Source organism: Sparus aurata, chromosome 12 (assembly GCF_900880675.1).
Source record: "Sparus aurata chromosome 12, fSpaAur1.1, whole genome shotgun sequence".
Classification (NCBI taxonomy): Eukaryota; Metazoa; Chordata; class Actinopteri; order Spariformes; family Sparidae; genus Sparus; species Sparus aurata.
The window spans coordinates 24737053-24750195 of record NC_044198.1 but is presented as its reverse complement, the minus strand read 5'-3'; the positions used below and the strand labels follow the sequence as shown (position 1 = coordinate 24750195).

General features: G+C 46.3%; 1 protein-coding gene across 1 annotated transcript in view; it reads right to left on the bottom strand.

Moving 5' to 3' along the window:
- Positions 1 to 11188, bottom strand: part of lamc3 (laminin, gamma 3) — a 124892-nt gene extending 113704 nt beyond the window's left edge. Inside the window, exons 1-2 of the mRNA XM_030436552.1 lie at positions 10603 to 11188; positions 1381 to 1685 (exon numbers count right to left, since the gene is read on the bottom strand). Of these exons, the coding sequence (XP_030292412.1) occupies positions 1381 to 1685; positions 10603 to 10978 (681 nt within the window). The 5' untranslated portion in view covers positions 10979 to 11188. The remainder of the gene's footprint in view (positions 1 to 1380; positions 1686 to 10602) is intronic.
- Positions 11189 to 13143: the final 1955 nt, after the last annotated feature.

Below are 13143 nucleotides of genomic sequence, written 5' to 3'. Positions count from 1 at the left end.
TTTTTGCTTGTTTGTTTGCGTAAAAGTGTTTGATGATGCGGTCGACGCTCGAGGTGCTAACATGCTATCTGTGCGATGAGAGCAGCCTTTGGGTTTAAGAGGGAAAAAATTACCCCTTTTTTTTTCCCCGTCGGATGCATTGTCAAACTCAGACACGTCCGCTGCATCAGGATGGTCAGCGCCAGCCGGATCCAACATCAAATATTCAGGAGGAAAACAGGTTGTGTGAATTGTGCAAATTAGGTGGAGTTGAGAAGAGCCCAGTTGCCAGGATATTATGTGAGTAGTTAACATTTCAGCAACCGCAGTAATATCCAAGGTTTACATGCGTACTATTAGTTTTATTATTATTATTATTATTATTAGCCATGTGTCGCAGCAGGAGGTGGAGGGCAGTGGAGCTGTTACACCCAACGAGGCTGCCAAACGGCAACTGGAGACCGAGTCGCACCATCAGGAGATGTTTCCAGGTGTTTCAGTTGCAAAAGAAGGGGACCAAAACCAGCTATTTATCTCAGGAAGCTGAACTATCCCTATCCGGCCGAGAAAACTGGCGTTTTAAGCCAAACCACAAAGCTCTCCTGAACCTAACCAAGTGGCGTTTGGTGCCTAAACCTAACCGGAGAATCAGCAGAGCATCGTGCAAAGAGAGAAGTAAGACAATTCAACCCAAACAAACGGAAAGTCGCGACTTAAAGAAATGTAGTTTTGCAGAAACGCTTAGTCTGCCGATTGGAATGTCGACAATGAATCCTTCTGTTTTGTCCTCATTTTGATGAGTTCTGAATTGAATATTAAACGTCTCCTCACAATCAACAAGTGTTTTGGTGCACTGACAGACACGTAATGACATTTTTTATTAAGTTTTGTTGCTTATAAATTGGCTGCTTTTGTTTCCTTTTTTCCTTGGAAAAACTGTCAAAATGGTTTATTATTTAAGCATCATTCGGGGCGTGCGTTGCTCCTCCGGATTCTGGTCCCTTCCTTTAAATAATTGTGTCTAGGAAGCCTGTTTGTGCTGGGTTTAAACGACACAACAATCCAAATAATAGTATAAAACAAATCCATGAAAAAGGAGCAGACAAGAGGCGTTAAAAAGAAGTTAACAGTTAAATGATTTCCAAGTAAAACATTGATAAAAGATACTGGCTCTGCATGAATTCATGGAATGGAAAGTTGTTTCTCCCTTGCAACAGTCAAATCTGCACAATCTGTTATTAGATGAAGTTTGTGACTGCTTTCCAGGTAGACGTGATTTATTCGCAAAACCTTTCCCGGTGACGGATGAAAGTGGAGCCGCGTGAACCGAAATACGTGAACAGAAAGGGAACGCGCTCCGGAAAAATTCACCCGCAGTACACAACAAATACACGGCCTCACCTGCAGCACCAGGCTCTGGTCGAAGTTGTAAGCGCTGGGCCGTCCCTCCAGGGTGGAGAAAGCCACGTTTCCTCCAGTGAGCGGAGAGATGTCGCTGAACTCGTCCGTGCACAGGGCCGTCCTCTCGTCGTCTCCCGGGCGGATGTAAGCCTTGGGGTCCTTGCCGTAGGTCTTCGCACACGAGGCGCTGTAGTACTGGTAAGGCAACCAGGGCCCGTCCTGCTCTGTGCGCTTGTAGATGGCGAAGCTCTCCGGCCGACTGGTGTAGAATTTCAATCGTATATAGGTTATCTCGAAAGCCTTCCCTGTGGAGGACAGATATGATTAGCTTTGAATGGAGTCACTGAAAGAATTACTGTTAAGACGAGATCCATTGTAGCTCCACAGTTAGATCACGGCTGCTTATGTAAGAGACAAATATGGGGAGGGGGGGGGGGAGGTGATAGTTGAAGGCCCAGGAGCAAAGAAAAAAAAAAAGGGACATAATTGCATTATAGAAAGAAGGAAAACAATGGGGGATAGACTTAATTTCCCCTACGCGGGGTAAATGAATGTCATTCCTGCAGGAGTAGAAGAATACCCGGGATTATTCTCTCATTATCCACATCATAATGGGCTCCAGAAGTGAAACATAGGTCAAAGGGAAACAGACGGCCTTTTATTAACTGTGGGACAGAACGGGCCAATGAGGGCAAACAAAAAACGTAGAACGGGGAAAAGCTGGTATTGTCACATCTGTGGTTAGAATGCCTCCAGAGTCACCAGAAGACAGGCTCACATGTGTAGGTGTCAGGCATACTTAATTGGCATTTTTTTTCCCGATACGGTGACATTAAGTGTTCACGACCTGACTTTCATATCAGGAGGGAGAGGATAGCGAGGGAGTTTCAACCAATGTAAGTGTGAAACCACTGGATGTTTTGGATTAAAACATGATGAATTCCCCTATAGGGTGCCCTCCATTTCTCATAAATGTACCACAACTGTCTGGGCGCCAGTCAGTGGCAGTTCGAGACCAGTTTTAATAGGGGGGCCAGGTTGGGGTCGGCTTTTTTGGTTGGGGGGCACAGACAACCCAGGAAAAAAAAAGACAAATCCCTCATTCAGTCAAGGGTTAAAACAGTGTTTACAATTTCAACAATTTTGATTGGATAGTAAACTGCTGATACACTTTATTTCTGTCTTTCCTTTCAGTTCAAAATCATTGCAAGAAATCTGTCATTGTATTAGTGATGCAGACTCCCTGTCAGGGGGGGCCACAGGGGGGTCCGGACTCAGAGTTACAGGGGCACTGGCCCCTGTTGGCCCCCCCTAGAACCGCCCCTGGTGCCAGTATTGTTTTCCTCGCCCTTCAAACATCCCGACTCCACCACTGCTCGGGACAATTTCCAGCAGTGCTCGTACGATATGAACAAAAAAGAAACGTATCGTAAGCCACAGCAGGATGTTTTCCTAACCCTAACCTCGTGTTTCTTTAGCCTGAACCTTAACCGGACCGTAAGCGCAACGTAGTCGCAACACAAGATTGAGCACTATACCTAAGGAAAGTTAGCGTTGGGACATATCTGTGGTTTCAAAAACATCCGATCGATGGGGTGGAGGATGCGGTCTGACGCAACATGTGATGTGCGACAGGAAAGCAGCACATCAGATCAATAAAGAAGTGATCGGTCGAACATGCAAAAACGTTAATGGGTGTCGGGGGGAGGCGGGCGAGCGTGGCGTGGAATTAAACCTATTGATTGATTTCTACAGATCTGAGGTGAAGTTTTAGTGGCGCATCAGCCGTTTGGGAGAAGAGAAAGAGTGTTGGAGGTTTGTACAAATTCCCCCTAAAGCAGCGATTTCAACTTTTCAATCTGCGAAGGAAGGAAGAAACGGGTTTTTCGGAGGACAATCTCTGCGTCTGGAAAGATCCGAAGCAAACGAGGGAGATATACCCAGATTTCCGTTCGAGTTGGCGTTGGGGGATTTAGCAGATTCGACTGGGTTGCGCGGTAATTGGTGTTGCATTGTGACTGTAGAAACGTCTGAGAAGTAATTTTTGAAGGTGCATAATAAGTGGAGGGATGAGTCTCCCAGGTACATGTTTAATTAAAAGAGAGGGAAAAAGTTTTTTTTTGCATATTGCACACTCGAATTAATGCGTGCCTTTTTTCTTTTCCCAGAGTGCAAAATGCTGGAGCGGGGAAGTCGTCCGTTCTGATTTGTTTTTCTCGTGAGAAAGCGGCCATCTTCTCGCCCGATCGCTAAACAAACGCCGCGATGGAGCCGCGTCGCTTCCTCCCGTTGTTTACCCAGTGTGGACACTTCAAACAATAATCTCGGAGGCCATATCGGGGACACTTTGCGGAGTTACACTTCCTGCATATGAATAAACATCACGGATCTGCCAAATGTTGTGCAGCTTTACGGGGGGATTAACTGGGCAGACGCAAGCTGAAGTCGCATCGGGAACAGGAGTGAGAGGTAACGTGGAGAAAGTCTCTTAACAGGCTTCTTCATTGCACTCATGGGGATTTTTTTCTACATCATTAGATACTAAGTCTCAGCCGCTCGGCGCGTTCATAGAGGGATGCCATCCGAGGCTGCAGCCATAATGACATCTGTTGCTTTTTCCCCGCCAAGTCGGAGCTCGGCATCGCCGTCTCTTGCCTCCGCAGCGTTCTCTAATGGTATCTTTCCTGTAGGAGAACTAAGATCATTTAGCTTTCATTTACTCCCCGCGTGAGGTGAGCCCAGCCCCGCGGGGACTGAGGCAAAAACATAAAAAGAGGCAGAACATGAAACATTTGTTGGATATCCCCCGTGATGAAGCGCAGACTAATTGCAAAGGATATTTGTATGGTTCTTATGCGTGTTATGTTTAATGACTCATCCTCTTTCAGGAGTGCGCTGTATATTCAGCAGAGTTTAAACGGGAACAACAGACGGGGTTTCTTAGCTTTTAAGCCAGCACAGGAGCGTACAGCGAAAACACGTCTATAGAGAATATCCACCTCGTGATTAGAGTTCACACTTTGGACTTTGAGCTCAATTTGAAGAGGAAGTCTCTCTCTGTTCACCGAGCGATGCCTCTTGTAGCACCGAGAATTAAGTTTGGAAAAGCGAGTAAAAAAACCAGCCTGTCGTGACTTTACAGGGCCCGTCCAGCGTCGTGTGACATCGCAAATGAAACCACAGCTGCTCACATCGCGCACAGACACACTCATAAAAAAAAAAAAAGGACTATTTGGACAAGTTTAAGGGTAAAAGGGCCGGGAGCTAGCAGAGGAGCAGCAGTCTGACCCGCTCTGAGTCACCGGTGTCAAACCTTAACACAGCTGCTCCGAGAGACGGCGAGACTAAACTCACCACAAGTGCTGCAGACTCAGTGTTTACAATCTACTCACTCCGAGGTTTTGTTTTTTTCTTTTGCGATCGGCAAACACGCAGATGAGTGGGTTTATCTTCTGATCACGCTGCGTCGCAAAAAGTCTCGAGAGTGAAAGGGAACAGAAGAGCGGCATCTCGTGTGCGCGCCAATAATCTGGCCGTGAGAGCGCCGTGCCAACCGTGGCAGACTTTCGCAATTGTTTTACATCTGAGACAGGATGTCGGTCTGTTCTGACTGCGCCGAATGAGAACCAGCTGCGGACATCAATGTGTGCCGTTTGAATCTACGTGTGTGTGTGTTTCTCAAGGCTTTTTGTGGGAAAAACCTGACCCCGATTCCTCACCAGCAAACCGCCCCGCGCTCTCTTTTTTTTTTTTTTTTTTTTTTTCCTCCCTCCCTTCCTCATTATGTTTTGTTTACTCCCCTCGAAGCAGCCCGACTCTCTCCTTCCCCCCCCCTCCTCCCCGACTCTTTCTACTCTTCCGCAGACCCGCTCTGACCTGGCTGCAGCATGCGTCCCTACATCCTACCGCTGTGTTTATCCTCCCTGCGTTTGCCTGAATTCCCCTCAGAGAGAGCTCGCTTTGTTTGGAGAGGCGAAAGAAAACAGTAATGTCGAGGACACCCCCCGCCGGCGGCCCAGATGGATCACAGCGCTTTCGCACGGAACAAAGGGATGCCACACATTCAAAATTTAGGGGATGTTCAGTTGCATAAAATTCTGCTATAAAAACACAATTCCCCCCCCCCCCCTTTCTTTCGAGAATGTTAGACTAATCCGAGGCATCGAGCGAGGAAGAAACACATGTTTGGGAGACGGGCCGAAAGGGGGCAAAGGTCAATTTAGTCTGAGGCGGACAGACTTGTGGGTGTTGGGATCGTCTGAAGAATAACAAACCCTCCAGACAACACAGGACATACCTCTGCAGCAGCAGCAGCAGCAGCAGCAGCATTGGCGCCTTTCCCGAGGAAATAGAAATAGCCGGAGATTATAAACAACAAAGCCTCAAAACACAGCCAGACATCTGCTCGCTATTGGAAATCGATATTCTCCATTTGACGGGAGGCGCTTCTTGGTCTCCGAGCACGTGATACGACGGTTCCCGTACGGTCAAAGCGCTGACATTTCCAACTTGTGTCATCATTTCGTTCCCTTGTCTTCTTGTTTCTTTGAAGGCGAGCTTTTCGACGCGGAGCGCCCGCTCTCCACCTACGGAGGAAGAGGCGGAAAATGTGACCTGTCAAGAAGATTTCTAGTTTCAAACGGGAGCTGTCTTCGCTGATTGATTGCTGGGAGTCCAAACACACACGCACGCACGCACACATGCACGCATATACAAAGAGGATGAAGTTAAAGGTGATTCTCTTGAGGTTTCTTCCTTTTTTCCCCCCCCCCAGATAAAAGGGTTTTCTTATCTGAACTGAGGGTCTGAGGGCAGCGGGGGGTCGGATCAGAGTGTGAAGCCACCCCGAGGCAAACTTGTGATTCTGGATTCTGGGCTGGTAACGCAAAGCTGACTTCAGCTACAAACCTTTACAACTTTACTACCGGGGCCCCATTTGGAAATAGCCGGTCCGTTTGTCTTACGGTCACGTCGAGGCATCTGTATTGAATTGAGACTGTTTACATTGTCTGTTTGAAATGTTTTTTCTGTTCACTCACAGGATGCTCAGACTGTTGTTTTTGGTCACGGCAAGCAGCTGTTTTTAGCTAACCCCACCCCCCCCTCCCCCCCAGTATGCCTCTTAAATGGCAGCTGGTAAACATGATGTAGCATTTAGCATTTAGCAGCTAGGTATATTTCCCACAGGATTTGGTGGAAAGCCAAAAATAGAGCTAAAAAAGGAGAGTCAACCCTCTCCGGGTGGCCAGGGAGGCAACTCTGAATGATTGATGGAAGAGTTCGCTAACAAGCTCACCGTTTTCTTACCAGTCGTGGCTGGAAAGGGGTCAACATTTCTCTTCTAAATATCCATCCACACACCAATTTTCAGCCACTTATCCTGCACAGAGAGGGAAAGGTTGGAGTCTACACATCTCGTCTGCACAACACGGAACCGTTCACCGTTCTACCTCACGGTTACAGATTTTTTTTACCTTCTAATTTTTAACACCAGGTCAACAGTTCACTGTCTTTTTCACCCCACATTTTCATTCTCACTGCGTTGAATTTTTTCACAGCTTAGCAAGTTTAAAACTCGCTGGAAGTTTAATTCACTACTTCGACACTGAGCAGAAGTTTCTCAATAATTTGGTACAGAGCGTTCGTTTTGAATACAGTCAGTTTATTTTAGTTTCCAAGACTTGGGAGTAGTTTGACATTTTGGAGAAATAACCTTCCTTTGCAAGAATTAAATTAGACGAGCGATGCCGATCACATATCCGTCTGTCGAAATGTGACTTCCCGATACTTCAGTGCTTACCTGACAGCGGCATGATGGCGGCAAGAAGCAACGTTTTAAACATGTTGGTGAGCTTTACGGGCTGTTTAATCTGGTGTTTTCACCTTCTTTCCGGTCTTTCCGCTAAGCTAAGCGAGCCGTTCTTCCGCTTCATATCCGATGGACGGACACGAGAGGTGTCGCTCCCCAAAAATGTCAAACTACTGTTTCAAAATTAAACGGAAGAGCAATCATTTGGCTGTGCGAGTCCATTTGTTTCGAGTTCTCTGGCTCGTTCGCAACCTGCCCGTGGCACGATGCAGGGAAATCACCGGTGACTTCTCTTGATTCTGTAATATATTCAGTTTTTTCGGAGGGGACGAGGCTGTTTGTCATGTGCAGAGCCAGAGGAGAGTAAAAAAAAAACAAAGAGAGGGCTGATTAAACATAACAGGAAGTGCTGCTTCCAACCTCTGTGATTAGGTTCAATTTATCAAAAGGTGTTCTCTCCAAAAAAATATATTAATTTTGAGTAGAATTGATGTGGTTTTAATTTAGTTCAATAATAAAGGGCGGCCTGGAGCCATATTCTTCAAGTTCCCCAAATTGTGTACATGCTGATACCCTCTGCTACACACACACACACACACACATCCCAGCAAAATAAATGGAAGTGGGGAAGGTAATTTCATAGAAAGATTTGTATTAGTGCTTTGTAACATTAATCGCCGCAGTTTAATTCAGTTAAAGTGACAAATGTGCTCCGTTAGTTATTTCAGCAGTTTTTCCGCAGCATGGTAATGGGATAATGATGCTAATGGCTCAAGCTGCGCCCATAAAATTTGGCGAAATGAGGAATGTCTTCAAATGCAAATATGTACACAGTGCACAAAAAAAAAAAAAAAAAAGAGTCAAATGCATTCATGAAAGGAGAAGAATGCGTGAAGGAGGTAATCCTCGACACTCGTGTGAGCAACGCCGGAATGAAGCAGCAGTGGTAAGAAGCGGTGGATGGTTTGCGAAGCTTTGCTTTTGGACCGGGTTCTCCTCTCCGAGCCCGGCGCAAATCAAGCGAGGTTTAATTATTCAAGTTTACGGCTTCCACATTTCACTCTGTCTGAGCCTGATTCTACCTGATTTCACTCGCTCTGCCCGGCTGCAAATCCATCCTCGTCCTAACCACCAGACGGCTGACCCAGATATTTAACTTGCACATAAGTAACTTTGGGCTTTTTACAAAAGCTGAACAAAAAGAAAAAAGATGTCCACATTGAACTGGCGTCTGAGAAGTAAAAGAAATAATTTGCACTACCATTAAACTGTCTTTAAGAGTTGGGCTCATTTCACCTCATGCCAGAAGATACTGCCATTATGAATCCTCTTCTTTTACCCATTACGCTCTCCTTCTCACATAATTGCATCGTTATTCTAGATCTGAGTTTCACTCAACAATGCATTTGTGCTTTTTATTGTACCATATGATGACTCAATTAAAGAAGACTTGTGCTTTCATGTTTTATATAAGTATTTATAGGTGCATGTAAAAGGTCTCGAATGTCTAGAAGGTCAAAGTCCACAGCAACAGAAGCTCCTCTCCCCCACAGAAAACACTGCTCCTTAAACGCCTCGTCAGTAGTCCCGCCTTTAAGTCTGTTACGCTGTGATATCACACTAATGTATGCACAGTGGTTAGTTTTGCGTGTAAGTATTAATTAAGCACAACTGCTCTGGTGTTTTTGTAAGCAGTTATGACTCAGGGCATGTGTGAGCTGACCAATCAGAGGGAAGCGGATATTCGGAGGCCCTTAAAGAGACAGGAGCGAAAACAGAGCGTTAAACGAATGTAAACCTTTTCTAAAAGTAGCTGTAAAATAAAATAATGAACCTGGAGGTGTGCTTAATATGTCTCCTGTGAAGCAGTGCGGAACAAAGAGTCTTTCTCAACGGCTGGTCTAATCTAATGTTGTTAAATTTTGACAATAACGTTCAGAACTTCAGGTGTTCGACCACATTTCCAAAACTTTCAACTTCCAGCTTCAGATGCGTTTCTGAGGGGATCCAAAAAGTTTTGTGAAAAAAGTTTCGTGTAGGGGAAAATTAGCATAATATCAAGTGACAGTAGATCTGCTGACCAAGTCCCTGGCTATGCAAAAAGAAAAGAAAAAAAAAAAAAAAGGACTCTGGCTGGGAGGTTAATGGAAGTTACTTCCCCTTGATGTAAGTGTCTCTTTTGAATTCCAGATGCAGTTCATGTTAATGCCTCGGCTACCTTCAGTTGGTCCTCCTCTGCTAATCACAGTCTTATTCCTGACAAACCCAGGACTTTTCTGCCCTTTCTGTCTATTAGCTGCTTATTACCTGCATTAAACATATTATATAACTTTTTGACCCTCAAATAACAGCTTCAAAAACAAACTGTCTCAGCCACCGTCACTTGTTTCTGCATCTTCGCAGCGTTACATGCATGTTTCCTTCACGTTTTCAATACATAGTGTCGTTGTTAGGAAATGAGTTCACATTAAACACTACATTGAGCCCGTTGCAGAAGACCAACTTCGATTTTCCGGTGTGAACTGCTGACAGAGTGACATAAAAGGGATGATTTGTGGGGCATCATCTGGCCCGAATCATGCCGGAGACATGTTTCTACGCCGGCTGTGTGTTGTGGTTGCGTCCTAGTCGACTTCTCACCCAAATTACACCACAAAATAAGCCTCATCAACTTGAGTTACGGCTGTGTGTTGCACAGTGCACAGCCAGACTCGGGCGGGTTCATCACCAATGCCCCTCCATGTGGGCTGAGCGAGAGTAACCGTGGGCCAGCGCTGGGCTGTAACTCAGTTGCTGTCCGGGCATATCAGATGCATCTCTGTGTGTTCGCCTCAAACTCACTTTAAATCCAACCAAAATTCTCAGACATGCCCTTGTGGCTCCGCGTTCACAAAACCCTCCAAGTCTAAGCCATGTCTGAGCCAAATTGTTTTTTATTAAGACAGCCAGCGCTGCGACTGAGCAACACAACTCGTGTTGTCGAGCGCAGCTGTTTTGTGTTAGAGATTTGCCAATCAATTAACTGCCGGAGAGCACACAAAGGAAAGTTGCCCAGAGAAGGAAAGCGAAAGTCTGTAAACTCTTACGCTCAACTGGTGTGAGGCGGGCAAACTTTGCGAAACTCTCTGCGAAATCCCATCAGAAGCCTCTTAATACATTAAAGCTCTAACCGATATCCATATTCTACTCAGGGATACGGCAGACGCAGCTCACATGAAAAGCTTTCAAGCACTTTAAAATAAAACAGGAAATTATATGCAGCGTTATGGGAACAGAAACCAATAACTGAATCCTCAGCGTGGACATGCTTGACCCAGATCCCTCCACCTTCCTCCCCTGCACGAGTTGAGGAAAGTCAAACCAAGGAATTCTGGGGGTCAGGCTGAGCCGTGGACGTGCTGCTGTGCTCTTACCCAGGTGGAGGGTGAGGTTGACAGAATTGGGGTGCTGGATGCCGTAGTACATGGACTGGCTCTGCCACCACGTGTTCTCCTCGCTCCTGTGGAAGTCTGTCAGGAGGCTGGTGTTGTGGCTCCGCTCCGGGTCCGACGCGTCACAGCGGTGGCACGAGCGCGTCGAGCCCGTCTGCATGCAGTAGTCCTCGGGCGGGGAGCCGCACACGTTGGACGCCACCACCGTGCGGTTGAAGGAGAGGTTCTCGAATTTGGGCATGCAGCGGCTCGAGGCGCCCTCCTCCTCATCGTAGCAGGAGTCCATCGCGGCCCGGACGAGGAGGTGGCGGTGCAGGTGAAGGGTGAGCAGGAGGGCCACAGCAAAGGATGCATCCATGTCTGCGAGCAGTTACAGTCTTATTTACACCTTTACGTTCATGTGCTCTGAAGACATGAAGACCCTGGCTTGAGAGAAGTAATCCAAGAACCAGAAAAGAAGTCCAGTGTGAGAGCTCTGCTTGACTCCCTCTGCAAAGCCTCCAACATGTGTTCCCCCTCTGTGGAGTGGAATGAAGTTTGTGCTGGAACTCCTCTCATCAGGGGCAGCATGAGGCAGGCAGAGGAGGGACTCGGGTGTGGGGGCTGGAGGGGAGAAGAAGTCCATGAAAACCTTCCTCCACCTGCTGGTCAACCCATGAACCGCAACACCTTTAGCTTCAAGTGTAAAAACCCCCCCAAAAAAAGGTTCTCATTTGACAGGAAAAACACATTCTATTACATCTTTAAATAACGCAGCAGCGCGGTTGTTGCACCTCTGGGCTTTGAGACACAGAGGACGGAAGCACCTGCGTTCACCACTTACAGGAACCCACAATATCATCGATACGGTGATAAATGTACTTGGCAGTTGGCCCCAGAGCAGGACGTTCTGGTAAACGCTGACTCCGGTGATTCACAGCGGAAGACTAGACGTGCTAAAAGTGTCGGGGATATTTCAGCAGGCACGGGTCATCTCCATAAAGGGATGGCGCTCAGGGGAGCTCTGTGACCTAAAGGGACAATTTATTTATAAAAATAGTGTGTGCAAGACTCCAGCTGGCTTTTTTTTATTTATTTTTTTTTTTACCAGCGAGATTCGCTCGAGGCCCAGATATCATGGGAAGTGAGAAGTGGTGTGCATATCACCGTAATTCACTCGAACGGCTCGGGGTCCTTTCGGTATGGAGCCCATCCATCAGTGTTTGATCCGACTTAGGCATCAGATAAAAAAGGTGAGGAAACTGTGACAAGTAACCGTCACAACATGGAAGTGTATTTGGGTTCTATAACAAGAGAACTTTGTCACCATTGTCCTTGAAAAATGACTTTTAAACGATTAAAAACAGTTGCAGATTTGCTGTCTGTCAGTCGCATAACTCCGCCAATGTTCAACACTCCCCTTTAATTGAATCGCTCATGCCTAATCCAATACCATATTAAACATATTTAAATAAGCTAGATCCAGATTTTTGTTTTGGCTCTGCATCAGATTGTTCTCATAGATACCAGGCACCTGAGTACACCTGTTTTTTTTTCACCAAGAGTCCATCGTTTATCCAGATCCAAACCACAAGTTAATAGGGTCCATTCTTGGCCAAGACCCAACCTCCATCCAAGTTTTCAGGTAATCGTTTAAGTAGTTTTTGTGTAATCCTGCTGACAAACCAACCAACCAACCAACCAACCAACCAACAAACTAACCATGAACCAAACAGAAGGACAAGGGAGAAAAAACGACCTCCTTGGTGGAGTTAAGAAAATACCAAACACTTCTATGTATTCATACAAAGTGTATCCCCTCCTTAACTTTCTATATTTCTTTTCAGGACTGAAACTCTATCGAGAACACTCGCTTCTCTGTAACACAGATTACACGTAGGAGGGCAAGCTAGCATGCTCAGTATTCCAGTGCCAACAGTGGAGAGAACAGTCCAATCTGAACATCGAGAGCTGAACCTCAGTCTGAGCTGCACTGCACGTCTTCTGTGCCAGCTGATTCTCTCCTGGGCACCGGTGCAAGCCGTTATAATTGAGCAGCTTTTAGGAGAGAAAGCATTGGAGACCCCGGCCATGACATGGCACATCTCTTTATGGATAATTGGGTCCTGGTCAGTGTTAGTGAAAGCTTTAATCAGGTGGTATTCATCCAATTTGATCCAATCCAAGTTTAAAAAAACAACAAAAAAACAGTCAGTGTTGTGCAGAGGCCTAAAAAAGTGGCATCTTGCTCTATCAAGGCAGGGTGGTGGTTGCGGTCTGCACTGTTGTCCTGAGTTTGAATCCCGTTCTGTGCATGTTTGCAAGACACTGGCTTAGAAGTTGGTCCCTGAATGCTGCACGGTGGCGGCCCACTTCTCCTCACGCTTGAGTCAAATGCAGAGAATTTCAAATGAATTTCCACCGCATGCATCAATAAAGGATTGATTAAGTCTGTCGTGTCGACTACGGCGTCATAGTGAAATGGCAAATCCAACAAGTGGCTGTGGAGGGCCGCAACAACAGCGCACTCTCCTCCTCGTTCTG